Source organism: Gadus morhua, chromosome 23 (assembly GCF_902167405.1).
Source record: "Gadus morhua chromosome 23, gadMor3.0, whole genome shotgun sequence".
In the NCBI taxonomy this organism is placed as follows: Eukaryota; Metazoa; Chordata; class Actinopteri; order Gadiformes; family Gadidae; genus Gadus; species Gadus morhua.
Genome location: NC_044070.1, coordinates 20791964 through 20805890, shown reverse-complemented (window position 1 = coordinate 20805890; position 13927 = coordinate 20791964). Strand labels below are relative to the sequence as shown.

General features: G+C 51.2%; 1 protein-coding gene across 1 annotated transcript in view; it reads left to right on the top strand.

Annotated features, from left to right (window-relative positions):
• The window catches only part of arfgef1 (ADP-ribosylation factor guanine nucleotide-exchange factor 1 (brefeldin A-inhibited)), a gene marked incomplete at its 3' end in the record, with an annotated part of 60475 nt that overhangs the window by 19373 nt on the left and 27175 nt on the right, over positions 1–13927 (top strand). The window contains 5 exon segments of the mRNA XM_030349762.1: positions 2580–2610; positions 7355–7511; positions 8001–8147; positions 9415–9594; positions 13499–13862. Of these exon segments, the coding sequence (XP_030205622.1) occupies positions 2580–2610; positions 7355–7511; positions 8001–8147; positions 9415–9594; positions 13499–13862 (879 nt within the window).

Sequence of the window (13927 nt, the reverse complement as noted above, 5' to 3'; positions counted from 1 at the left end):
GTGAGTCAACCGGCCCTCTCTCCTCTCCTGTTGGCTGTGAGGAAGGAGGCTCCGCAGCCCGCTGGAATTCCTCGGCGAGTGGGGAACTAACTACTCCTCGCCCAGCAGACCTCGCTGTTTTCGGTAGCGGGCGTTGAGCCTCCGAGCGGTGGAAGGATTGAGTTGTCACGGCGATTCCCGCCCCTGGCAGGCTTTGGATGCTCTGCGAGGTCTTGTGCCGCTTATTGCCCGGCTTTTACAGCCACTTCCTGCAGCTCTGTCCACGGGTAATGGGCAGCATCTGGTGACTCCCACTCTCTCTCTCTCTCCTCTCCGGCGCCCCCGGCCGTCTCTCCATCCCTTAGGCTCTCAACTTATCACTTTATCTCTCTCTCTCGCTCTGTCTCTCTGTCTCTCTGTCTCTCTGTCTCTCTCCGTGTCTCTCTCTCTCTCTCTGTCTCTCTTTCTGTCTCTCTTTCTGTCTCTCTCTCTCTCTCTCTCTCTCTCTCTCTCTCTCTCTCTCTCTCTCTCTCTCTCTCTCTCTCTCTCTCTCTCTCTCTCTCTCTCTCTCTCTCTCTCTCTCTCTCTCTCTCTCTCTCTCTCTCTCTCTCTCTTTCTCTCTTTCTCTCTCTCCTTCTCTCTCCTTCTCTCTCTCTCTCTCTCTCTCTCTCTCTCTCTCTCTCTCTCCCCCCTCCCTCTCTCTCTCTCTCTCTCTCTCCTCTGTCTCTCTCTCTCCTCTGTCTCTCTCTCCTGGCTCCACTGCCATCCATCCACTACCATCACAGCCTGACCCTGTCATCCGGGTTGATCACATAATAATCAACCCCCCCTAATGATTTGGGCCGATCCGGGCAGATGGATGAGTGTGTGTGTTTCTGTGAGCGCAGCTGTTTACAGTAGCCTGGATCCTGGCGCTCCGTGTTTAGGTCTGTGTCGTCTGGTTCTCCGATCGACGCGTTCAAGACACACAAAGTGAAGCCCGGCCTCGTCCTCGCTAAGGCGCGCCACCTGGGTGCGCATTTGCGTTCAACATGCAAACGATGAATGCAAACGCACCAAATACAAACACTGAGGCCCACAACCTCCTCCGCTCTCCTCCAGCCATGATGGCGGGCCTACAGGAGGGTGTTGGACAGTCCCCTCATTGAGTCCCACTGCTCTGCAGACTGGGGGACAGGGGTAGGAGAGTCGAGTGCTTGCTTAGGAAGCTGGACTGGCTAGCCCTGGAGAACTTGATAGTAAAGAAGTACTGTTGTCCCAATGTCTTTGTAATGAATATGTAATAATGCATCAAATTTATATCGCACTTTTCCCAATGCTCAAAGAGGCTTCACAATAGCAGCTGAATCATACGAATGCAAATAAAAACAAACAAAACAAAACAGTTTCAAGGTTAGAATATGATGATAAATATGATGGTCTTCTCGTTAGGCTGGTGCCACTGTGGTGGGGTCGGTAGAACTAGAGCGAGCGTGTGAAGGAATGCATCATGGGATGCCTACAGGCAGGGCGCATCGCGTCCGGTCGGCATCACTCTCACCTGTATCTCCTTACTTCCTGTACGGCTATTTGACACGTCACGTCATCAACTGAGAATCTTTGATCTTCTGTCTACAGATGTGCATGGCCTTGATGCAGATGTTGCTGAGTTTCTGTTTTCATGGTTAGGATGTTTGCATTTATCGCCCACTCTTGAGTTCCTTGCTCTTGCTCAGATTTCGAACCAGTGTGTGCGTTTGCTGCTATGAACTTATAACTTCCATAAAGTACAGATCCGTCGATGTAACACCAGGTATCAGAACAGTGTTTGAGCTCCAGCGATCTCCAGTGAGAGAGGGCCCTTAGAAAGGCTCCATCTCGTCCAGGAGGGATGAGAGAACTAGGGATGCACCGAATATTCGGCCACCGAACTTTTTTATTTATTTATAAAAAATAAAAAAAATATTCTTTGCTATAATGTCTGCTGGAATGTTAGAAAACGTTCAGTATTAAATAAATATTTTGTGTCAAATTTGTAATTTTTTTTTTTTATAGAAAAGCAAGACAAAAAGGACATTTAATTGTTTGATTTATGCAATGGTGAAAAATTAAAGCAAAATGAATGAAAAACATTAAGACACATTCGGTATTCGGTTTCGGCCTTCGGCCAAGAATTTTCATTTCGGTGCATCCCTTGAGAGAACCCCTGAAACAGTTAGTTCTGTCTGTGGGCACCCAGCAGGACGCCAGCTGGGGAGTCGGCTCTGCAGGGGTTCATAAGAGAGGAGCTGAACCCATAGCCCTGCCAGAGCTCGTGTTCTCTTCAGAACCATTAGAGAAGACCTCACCGCAGAACCATTAGAGAAGACCTCACCGCAGAACCATTAGAGAAGAACTCACCGCAGAACCATCAGAGAAGAACTCACCGCAGAACCATTAGAGAAAACCTCACCGCAGATCCATCAGAGAAGACCTCACTGCAGAACCATTAGAGAAGAACTCACCGCAGAACCATTAGAGAAGACCTCACCGCAGAACCATTAGAGAAGACCTCACCGCAGAACCAGCCCCTCCGCAACTGCTCGCTTCTAACCTTGTTCTCTCTCTCTCTCTTCTTTCAGAGGAAATCAAAGAGGAATCTGAAAAATTAAGGTGAGTACTTAAGTGTGAGCGCGTGTGTGTGTACGTGCGTGTGTGTGCGTGTGCGTGTGCGTGTGTGTGTGTGAGCGCAATGAACTTCTTGTTTTTAGTTTTTTTTTAACCTGAGTGGAAACATTTACCGGCCAAGCCATTGTTTTATTTCTAACCTGGAGTGGTCAGCGGTTCATCTTGGGCCGTGTGTGTGTGTGTGTGTGTGTGTGTGTGTGTGTGTGTGTGTGTGTGTGTGTGTGTGTGTGTGTGTGTGTGTGTGTGTGTGTGTGTGTGTGTGTGTGTGTGTGTGTGTGTGTGTGTGTGTGTGCGTTCTCCTGTTTCTCTTCCTGTTCGGAAGATGTCAAATTCAACACTCTGCAGCAAGCCTCTCCTCGGGTTTTTCTCGTATTCTGTACAAGAATGTGTGTGTGTGTGCGTGTGTGTGTACAGTGTGTGTTGTTTCTTTAGTGAGTCCGTCCTCTTGTTCGTGCAGATTTTACTTTTTGCCTTGCTCCCATTATCGGCTTCCTTCACTGACCCATGCTGCGTGCTCAACGCGCGTGCGTTCCAACAAACTTGCCCTCCCGTTTCAGACTAAGTGTGGCGTGAGTGCCACTTCTCTCACTTCCTCTGCAGTTGTGTTCCTTTCCTCTCCATCTCTCACATGCAGTTTCCTTCTCTCCCTTCCTCGGCCAGTTAGACTCTCCCTCTATATCTCTCCATGTTTCTCTCTCTCGCTCTCTCTCTCGCTCTCGCTCTCGCTCTCGCTCTCGCTCTCGCTCTCGCTCTCCCTCTCGCTCTACCTCGCTCTACCTCGCTCTACCTCTCGCTCTATCTCTCTCTCTACCTCTCGCTCTATCTCTCGCTCTATCTCTCGCTCTATCTCTCGCTCTATCTCTCTGTCTCGCTCTATCTCTCTGTCTCTCTGTCTCGCTCTATCTCTCTGTCTCTCTGTCTCGCTCTATCTCTCCCTCTCTCTATCATCTCCCCCCTCCCTCTTTACCTCTCTCTCGCCCAGCTCACTGATTGGGTGGTTGTCACAGGAAGCAGATAGTGTTAATCCAATAGGACACACGGCTCCAAACCCTAATCATGACTCCCCACAGCAACCCTCATAACAGGGTCTTCACTCAATCTTCCTCCAATCAATGGGCCCACAGTGAGTCCTACTTCCTGTCATCTTTTACGTATTCTATAGTGGTTAACCCCCCCCCCCCCCCCCCCCCCCCCCTCCCCCAGACCCAGACTGGGGGAGGCTCACCACAGAGCTGTAGGAGGAGGTTTAATCCTCTCTTAAGATCCACTTAGTGTTTACATGATGGAGAACAGAACCAGCTGAGGGGAGGTGGGAGGAGTCAACCACCATCATGCTGGGAGTCAGGATGTTACCTGGGAGAGACACAAACACACACTGTCACACACACACACACACACACACACACACTGTCAAACACACACACACACACACACACACACACACACACACACACACACACACACACACACACACACACACACACACACACACACACACACACACACACACACACACACACACACACACACACACACACTCACGCACACACACACTGTCTCACACAAACACGCACACACTGTCACACACACTGTCTCAGACACACACACACACACACACACTGTCTCTCACTCACACACACACACATACACTGTCACACACACACACACACACACACACTGTCTCACACACGCACACACACACTCACGCACACACACTGTCTCACACACACACGCACACACTGTCACACACACTGTCTCAGACACACACACACACACACACACACACACTGTCTCTCACTCACACAAACACACACACTGTCACACACACACACTGTCTCACACGCACGCACGCACGCAGCGCACACTCTACATTAGCAGAGGGACCACACAGTGAGCAAGGCGGGGCAGTGATTGTATTACGTTGTGTTATCTGTCAGTGGGCTCGTCAACACTACATGAATAAACCCAGCTCCCTATTTAGTTACACAGCTCGGCAATCTAAGTGGATTAGACTTTTTAAGATAATCACAACGTGAGGTTTGATATTTTCATGTTTATTGATTCTTCAGTTGGAGTGGCGACCTCCCCTGTGACGTTGCACATGAATGTGCTATTTAATATTCACCCTCACCATAAGTAATGCATCCGTCTAATGAAGCCAGTTGAGTTACCTGAGATAGTTTATAGCGTGGATGACGTCAGGTTCACAAGGATAATCAGGAAAACGGGTTCTTATCATCAGGGGAGAGGGAGAGGGAGCGAGAGGGGAGTGGGCGAGTGAGAGATAAGAGAGAAAGAGAGAGAGGGAGACATTAAACCTGAAGCACCGCTCTGATCCAAGGCTCAGCAACCGTCCTCTGTTATCTGAGGACGGGGAGTGTGTGTGCTGTGTGTGTGCTGCTGTGTGTGTGCTGTGTGTGTGTGTGCTGTGTGTGTGCTGCTGTGTGTGTGTGTGTGCTGTGAGTGTGCTGTGTGTGTGTGCTGCTGGAAGACATCAAGATGATTTCGTCTCCTCTCCCGTCCGTCTAAATCTTCTCCCTTTGTCCTCTCTGGAATTGACGCCGTTTGTTTCGTACCTCCTCTGTCTGTCCCTCACCCTCCCTTTGAGCCCATTCGTTATTTTCCGCTCTTTCTCTTTCTGTGTGTGTGTGTGTGTGTGTGCGCGCTTGTGTATGTGTGTGTGCTGTGTCGGGTCATTCACATTTCTTTTTAAGAGCGCTGGACTCCTCCTTTGTTTCATCGACCTGGTATAGGGAGACATAAACAAGACTGGCCCTCCCTCCCATATTATTTTTCTCCTCATCCTCTCTTCATCCTTGCTATACGAGCTCTATTATACTAGCCCTATTACCATTCTCTCTCTCTGTCTCTCTGTCTCTCTCTCTCTCTGTCTCTGTGTGTTCTCTTTCCATCTCTCTCCCGCCTCAGCTTGTTTTGCTAACGATTCTAGACCAGCTTAATGGATAACCGAACCAGCCCCAAGTCTTACCTTGGTTTGCATTGGATGACTCTCTCTCTCTCTCTCTGTTCAACGCATCGCTTCCTATGGGCTCATATGGCTGCTCCCCGGCCACGCGCTGATTAAGTGGTAACATGACACCCGGCCTCTGCTGATTGGGCCAGAACTGAGGAGGCGGGCTCAGGCTGAATGAGTAACGCCTGAAAGCTTTCATTAGAGGCGGAGTCAGGGTCCCCGAGGCTCCTATAAGAAGACCTGGAAAGCACACCGACATCTTATGTTCGATAGGAGAACCCGTACATCCAGCGATGTACTTCAGGGCCTCTGCTCAGACCAGGGCTAACTGGTGCTAAACCAGTAGTACCAGTTCCTACTCCACTGGAGGAGAAGGAAGACCCTTTGAGTGATAAACACTCACTAGGTGCACACACACTCTTGCTGTGTGGAGTATTGATCCGATATCAATAGTGCACGATGACGCAGGCTATTATGTTATTCATGTACGAGTATTGCTTTGTTGTGATTATCCTCGCCTGCGTAAGAGCAGGACGATGCGTTTTTCCTATGAGTTATTATAAAGAAGGCCAACGGTTATTTATTATTTGATGTAGGGGCTATGAATGTGTTGGAGCTGCTTCATCATCAGCATCATCATCATCATTCCTCAGCGCTTTCCCCAAGGGAATGTCTTAGTCAAGGTGGTCGACGAGCTTTATGGCACTATCGTTGTGAACAGTATTACCAATGCATTTTTTTATCTTTATTCTTTGTACCTGATGGAATTTTGTTTCCTTACCCTACGAGAGGTCTGTACTTTGTTAATGCATAATAAAAAATAAAAGTAAATCATAATAAAGAAAAATATAAAAATATATATATAATATATCCACATATTTGTAATTTTTTATGTATATATTTTTATATATATATATTTTTTAAAGATTTCTAGTCAAGGCGGGGCCCTATTGTTGTAAAGGCGTCCGCCGTAACCATACAGCGCTGGGGCAAACACTGTTCCTCATGGTTGACCGTTAGTTACCCCTGAAAATTGTAGTTTCAATATGTGTTCATGTCATCGTGCACACTCACAAACACACACGCTTCTGCGTGGAGGCCGGCCTGCCAGTGCCTCCCAGTGCCTCCCAGTGCCTCCCAGTGTCTCCCAGTGTCAGGCTGATTGTTGGTTTCCCACGCTGCCTCGTTTCTGTCCGACAGACGTGTGATTACTGTGTGTTTATCATCCTCTCCCAGAGGCCCTCTCCTCTCTCTCTCTGTGTCTCTGTCTCTCTCTCACTCCGGCTCTCTCTGACTCTCTGACTCTCCCTCTAATTTCTTTTCTTTCTTTCTGTATTCCTCTCTGCACTGTATGCGGCACTTATCTTTCTGTGTGTGTCTCTCTCTCCTCCTCTAACACCCTCTCTCTCTCTAACCCCCTCTCTCCCTCTCCAACTCCCTCCCTCTCTAACCCCCCTCCCTCTCTCTCTAACGTCCCCTCTCTCTCTCTAACCCCCTCTCTCCCTCTCCAACTCCCTCCCTCTCTAACCCCCCTCCCTCTCTCTCTAACGTCCCCTCTCTCTCTCTAACCCCCTCCCTCCCTCTCCAACTCCCTCCCTCTCTAACCCCCCTCCCTCTCTCTCTAACGTCCCCTCTCTCTCTCTAACATCCTCTCTCCCTCTCCAACTCCCTCTCTCTCCCTCTCTTACGCCCTCTCTCCCTCTGCCTCCCCCTCTCTCCCTCTCTGACGTGCGCTCTCCCTCTGTCTCCCCCCAGCCCCCCCCCAGGAGACGGTAAATCGGGCTCCAGCACCCTCCCGCCAATCAAGTCAAAGACCAACTTCATCGAGGCTGACAAGTACTTCCTGCCGTTTGAGTTGGCCTGTCAGTCGAAATGTCCCCGCATCGTCGTCACCTCCCTGGACTGCCTGCAGGTCAGTGGCGGCCGCCCTCCGTCTGACGTAACTCCGCCCCCAAGTAAACAAGGCGGTTGGCACTTCCTGTTGGGGGGGGGGGGGGGGGGGAGCTCCTGTGGGCAGTGATGGGAGGAAAAGCGTGAATGACGGCCATCTTTTTTTCAGAAATATGTATTTGTCACACGACATTGATTAGATCCATCAGCAGATCAATGATATGGAAGGATTGATTGAAAGTGTCAAATTAATCGTCTAAACCTTTTAGCCGACAGGGAGCCCTCTTTGAGGGTTATTTTTCATTGTACCATGTCTCTTTTCTCTCTGCTGTGATTGTGCCGTGTGTTTCTGTGTGTGTGCGTGCGTGCGTGCCTGCGTGTGTGTGTGTGTAATTACGTGCGTGTGTGTGTGTCTGTATGTTTGTGTTTGTGTGTTTGTGTGTGTACATACACGTGTGTGTGTGTGTGTGTGTGGATACGTGTGTGTCCGTGTGACTGCGCCCCGCCTCAGAAACTGATCGCCTATGGGCACCTGACGGGCAGCGCCCCGGACAGCACGGCCCCGGGCAAGAAGCTGATCGACAGGATCATAGAGACCATCTGCGCCTGCTTCCAGGGGCCCCAGACGGACGAGGGCATCCAGCTGCAGATCATCAAGGTGGGCCGGGCCCCTGGCGCGCGCTGGCCCCCTGCTCTCTCTGTCGCTCTCGCTCTCTGTCTCCGGCTCCGTCTCTTAGGGCTGGGCGACATACCGGTAGTAAAATGATACCGGGATATTTTTTTAAAAGGAGATATGTAGTTGAGAAAATATCGCCATGCCGGTATATTATGTTTTATTTTGATGTTGCCTTGCGAGCGCTATTTTATAAGGCATCTGTCTCTCTTGCTCGCTCGCTCTCTCTCTCTCTCTCTCTCTCTCTCTCTGTCTCTCTCTTTCACTCACTCTCTGCCTTCATCTGTTTGTACCCTCTCTCTCTCGCACGCTCTCACTCTTGCAATCTCGCTCTTGAGCTCTCTCTCTGTCTCTCTCTCTCTATCTGTTTCGCTCTCTCGCTCGCTCTCTCTCTCTCTCTGGCTCTCTCTCTCTGTCTGTCTGTCTGTCTGTCTGTCTGTCTGTCTGTCTGTCTGTCTGTCTGTCTGTCTGTCTGTCTGTCTGTCTGTATCCTCTCTGTCTCCCTTATGACTGTCTGTCTGTCTCTCTCTGCCTCCATCTGACTGTTCCCTGTCTCTCTCTCTTGGTGTCTGTCTCTCTTCTGACTCCATCACTCCGACTCCCTTTGTGTGTATCTGTATGCTTGTCTCCATCTGTCTGTGCCCTCTCTCTCTTAGTGTCTGTCTCTCCCTGTGTCCCTATCTTTGCTTGTCTCTCTCCCAGTCTCAACGTGTATCGCTGTGTGTGTCTCGCATCTTTGTGTGAAACACTTCTCGCTCGATTCTCGCTCTCTCAACCTCCTCGCTCTCTCATATGCTAGGAATGTAAACAATAAAGAGTTGGGAGTGTTTGCTGACAGTATTGTGTGTTATTCCCATGGTTACGATACGATAACGAGCAGAAGTCGAGGGCGGTCGAAAGCTTTCAGGTGCAGGGCTGTCAGAGTGCGTCGAGGGTGAAGTGGGTCCGCACGTGATGTCGACGACACACTCCTTCCCCATCATGCATTGGTTTTCAGTTCACTTAATCCCGGTACATCACCCATGAGGTTCTCCATCGGCCGCCGGGACGTTCCATCAGACCAGGACTTACTGTTTCACAGGAGGACGGGGCTGGCGTCGGTGGTCCTTAGCAGACAAATCACAGCAAGACATTGTCATGGCAACCTAAGCTAACTTGGCCCCCGCCCTCAACTGCCCTTCTTTGCTCTCTTCCTCCCTCTCCTCCTCCCCTCTCCTCCTCCCCTCTCCTCCTCCCCCCTCCTCCCCTCCAGGCTCTGTTGACGGCGGTGACCTCGCAGCACATCGAGATCCACGAGGGCACGGTGCTGCAGGCGGTGCGCACCTGCTACAACATCTACCTGGCCAGCAAGAACCTCATCAACCAGACCACGGCCAAGGCCACGCTCACCCAGATGCTCAACGTCATCTTCGCCCGCATGGAGAACCAGGCAGTAGGTCCTCCTCCTCCTCCTCCCTCCTCCATCCTCCTCCTCCTCCATCCTCCCTCCTCCTCCTCCTCCTCCTCCTCCTACTCCCTCTCCTCCTCCTCCTCCCGGTTCCCTGAGCACATCGTTCTGTCCTGTGCATACATCTGTTTATGGTCGCAGACACTCATGCCCTCGTACGCTCTCACTCACTCACTCACTCTCTCTCTCACACGCTCGGACGCACGCACCCCCTCACTCCCTCATCCTCTCACTCACGCACGCACGCACGCACGCACGCACACGCCCGCACGTGCCGGTCGAGTGCTGGTGAGCAGACGCACGGTGTGTGTGGCCCAAGGTAGGAGCCCTGAGATCCGCCCTTGTGTTCCCCTCCTTGTTGTCGTTGATCCATAGTCCGTGTGCTCCCCATCAGACCGTGTCTGTGTGTCGTGTTGTAGTTGAACGTCTAGTCACTAAGAGCGCACTGCTGTCGGTGGATGTACTGTTGTTTGCGTGTGTCTGTCGCCTGCCTTGTTCTGGAAAGATGTCAAGTAAGTCATGTTTTGTGTTTTTGTCCAGAAGTGCAACTAAAGTCGCTGCCTTTTGAGATAAAAGAAAACGAACCCAAAAACAAAGCTTGCTCTAACGCCATCTTTTTCTTTTTGATTGACACTTCCTCTCCCCCTCCTCCTCCTCCTCCTCCTCCTCCTCCTCCTCCTCCTCCTCCTCCTCCTCCTCCTCCTCCTCCTCCTCCTCCTCCTCACCTTGCCTCCTCCTTCCCTCCCTCTCGCCCCCTTGGACACGTAGCTTACAAATCACAAGCTCTCATGGTCTCTGGCCTTCAGAAAGAGGGACCGCCAGGTAATGCGTGCAGGACTGCCCTGACTTGCCTGATCTGAACTTCCACACTTCACGACTCCTCTCGTGTGTGTCTGCGTACGTGTGTGTGTGTGTGTGTGTGTGTGTGTGTGTGTGTGTGTGTGTGTGTGTGTGTGTGTGTGTGTGTGTGTGTGTGTGTGTGTGTGTGTGTGTGTGTGTGTGTGTGTGTGTGTTCCTGTGTGCGTTGTGCTTCCTCCACCCACTGACCCCCCCCCCCCATCCCGCTCTCCTCCTCTCGGGGGGGTGGGGGGGTTGGAGGGGCTCTGCAGTGCCGTGTCAATGCGTGTCGTGTGTTCTGCACATCTTTGGTTTTCTGTTTACCAGCAACCACGAGACCCCCTCCCCCTCCCCCTCCCCCCCCTCCCCCCCCCCACCCACCGTCCTGGCTTCCACTTCCATGTTTCCGTTGCACTGACACTGTGCGGGTGTGGGACTGGACCTGCCTTCTGTTGCAGGGCCAGATGTGGCACCTCGCTTTAATGTGTATCGCTAAGTTTTGCTTTCGATTCCACGTCCTCCTCGAGGGCGGGGGGGGGCGGGGGGGGCTAGAGATGGAGACAGAGACAGATGGGCTAATGGCTGTAGTGTGTGGTGCCTGCTAGGCAGCTTAGTACACCTTTTAATGTGTGTAAATATCGTCTCCTGGGCCCACCTGCACATAGTAGAAATAAACGATAAACACACCGAGATGAGTCTCTCTCTCTTCGCTTCTCTCTACCTTCTCTCCACAACCTCCCCATCATCTCTCATCCCCTTTCTTTCCGTCTGTCTCTGTCTCTCTCTCTGTCTGTCTGACTGTCAGTCTGTCTGTCTCTGTTTCTCTCTCTCTCTCTGTTCTCTTCCTCCCTATCTCTTTCTGTGTTCTCTTCCTCTCTGTCTCTCTCTCTCTCTCTCTCCGTCTGTCTCTCCGTCTGTCTGTCTGTCTGTCTGTCTGTCTGTCTGTCTGTCTGTCTGTCTGTCTGTCTGTCTGTCTGTCTGTCTGTCTGTCTGTTTCTCTCTCTCTCTGTGTTCTCTTCCTCTCTCCATCTCTCTCTCTGTCTTCAAGCCTCTCTCTCTCTCAGCTATATGCCATTTAAGGGATGAGCTTATTCAGTTTCCACAGACACCTCTGTCCCCTCCAGCTAAGGTGCATTTGTCCGGGCCCTTTATTCCATCCTAATCGTGGCCTCAGAATGCGCTTCCATTGAATTAACTTGTTTATGTCGGAATCCTTTTGGGCAGACTTCAGCGGCTCATTCAATTGGCCAGAGGAATCTATTAGTATGTTTTTTCTTTGTTTGTTTTTAGTTTTTTTAATTGATGTAATTCGTTTGGTATTTCGGGTAGCATATAATCACCAATTGATTATTTTCCTGGATAGAGCGAATACGGATATATATTTTTAAAGGAGTGTTATTATGCCACCAGGGGTGAGTGCGATTAGCCATTACAAGCCGTTTAAAAATCAAATGATGGACAGATAAGCACCATTTGCTACAGTGAACTTGGTAGGCTGGTGGACACGCCCACTTGTGAAGTCACTAAAACACTGGAAGAAGCAGATTTACAAACAGCTTGTAATTGCTAATCACACTCAAACCTGTTGGCATAATCTCACGCCTTTTAATGTAATGCTCTTGAAACATTAATTATAGGACTTTAGTTCAATTCTGTATTTTCCCCTCACCCAGAAGTTGAAGGGAGATAAGCCAGCTCTTCTGAGGCATCACATGGACCATTGAATGATCTGTTTTGGATTCTCGATCAGAGATGTAAATATAGTATAGATCTGTATTAGTATTCTAAACTCCAGCAATCTTTCGCCATCGTTTTGTAACTGTGCCACATCTTTATTTTATTTCTTACTTTCGTCTTCGCCACACTTCTTCTTCTTCAGTTGAACTCTTTTCCCCCTTGAGTCGTTTTTTTGTACCCTTCTTAAATTTCCTTTTTTAATGCAAGAATTTGTGACCAAAGCGCCCTTTCACTGGAGACGCATGGCGGGCTGCCCTGTGTCGGTCGGCCGCCCCTCTCTCCCTCCCTCCCTCCCTCCCTCCCTCCCCCTCTGCTTGCTCTTATTCTTTGCCCTCCATTTTGTGAGTTCCGTCGTCTTGGCGATTGTCCTTCAGAGGAACGGCTAAACGCAAACCAATAGCACGCTCCGACGGGCAAGAGTTAAACACCATCAACACATCTCTACATCGTGGAAGTACCCCCCCCCCCCTCCCTCCCGGTCTCCTGTGCATGTTTTTAATATTGCTCGCCAAGTTCTGCTCATCAACCACCAACTGAAACACACAAACGCAGCAAACAGCAGAGGGGCCCACAACACACAAACAGAGACACAAAACACGGAGACAACCGGGATACACAACCGTGTTGGACATGCTGTATGAGCTGTTATCGCACACACAGCAAACCAACAACCCCCACACACACACACACACACACACACACACACACACACACACACACACACACACACACACACACACACACACACACACACACACACACACACACACACACACACACACACCAACAGATATACACATTCAGATATACACATTTCACACACTAAAACTGTTCACACAATGTCCAACGACTGTTGTGTTGGGCTCTGTGGTCACAAATCAAGATGGAGGCTGAACCAGAGGGCGGGCCCCCGGCCGGCGGTCACTTCCTGTCGGACATCTGGCCGCGGCTCTGGGGTCCGGTCAGGGGCCCTCCATCTTGATAGGCTCTTCTGTTGGGACCTAATTGATTTATGATGCTCTAATGTGTTTTTCTTTGTGTGTGTGTGTTTGTGTGTGTGTGTGCGTGTTGTATCGTGTGTGCGTGATGCTGTGTTGTATTTTCTGTCCGTGCATGGATGTATGTCTGTGTGTGCGTGTGTGTGTGCGTGCGTGTGTGTGTGCGCGTGTCTGTGTGTGTGTTTGTATGTGTGCGTGCGTGTGTGTGTGTGTGTGTGTCGGTCTGTGTGTGTGTGTGTGTGTATGTGTGCGTGCGTGTGTGCTTGTGTGTGTGCGTGTGCGTGTGTGTGTGTGTGTGTGTGTGTGTGTGTGTGTAGCTGCAGGAGGCTAAGCAGATGGAGCGGGAGCGGCACCGGCAGCAGTCCCCGGCCACGCCCCACAAAGATGCCGCCTCCCCCCAGCTCCAGGGCCCCGCCCACCTCCAGTCCAGAGGCCCCGCCCAGGAGCCCAACGGGCCCTCCACGCCCCCCTCCACGCAGTCCACCCCGGGAGCCACGCCCACCGCCACCACCCCCTCCACCCCCGTCAACAGCGGCCTGGAGGGCGGGGCCCCCGAGGGGCGGGGCCCCGGGGCCTACGAGAGCCCCCACCCCGAGAACGGCTCCGAGTTCTGCGTGGCCGAGAACGAGCAGACGGAGGCGGACCAGGCCACTGCCGCCGCCGCCGCCGCCGCCGCCCAGAGTAAGAGGACGTTCCCCTGCTGTCCCCGTGGTAACAGGCTGTCCCCGGTGTAACACGCTGTCCCT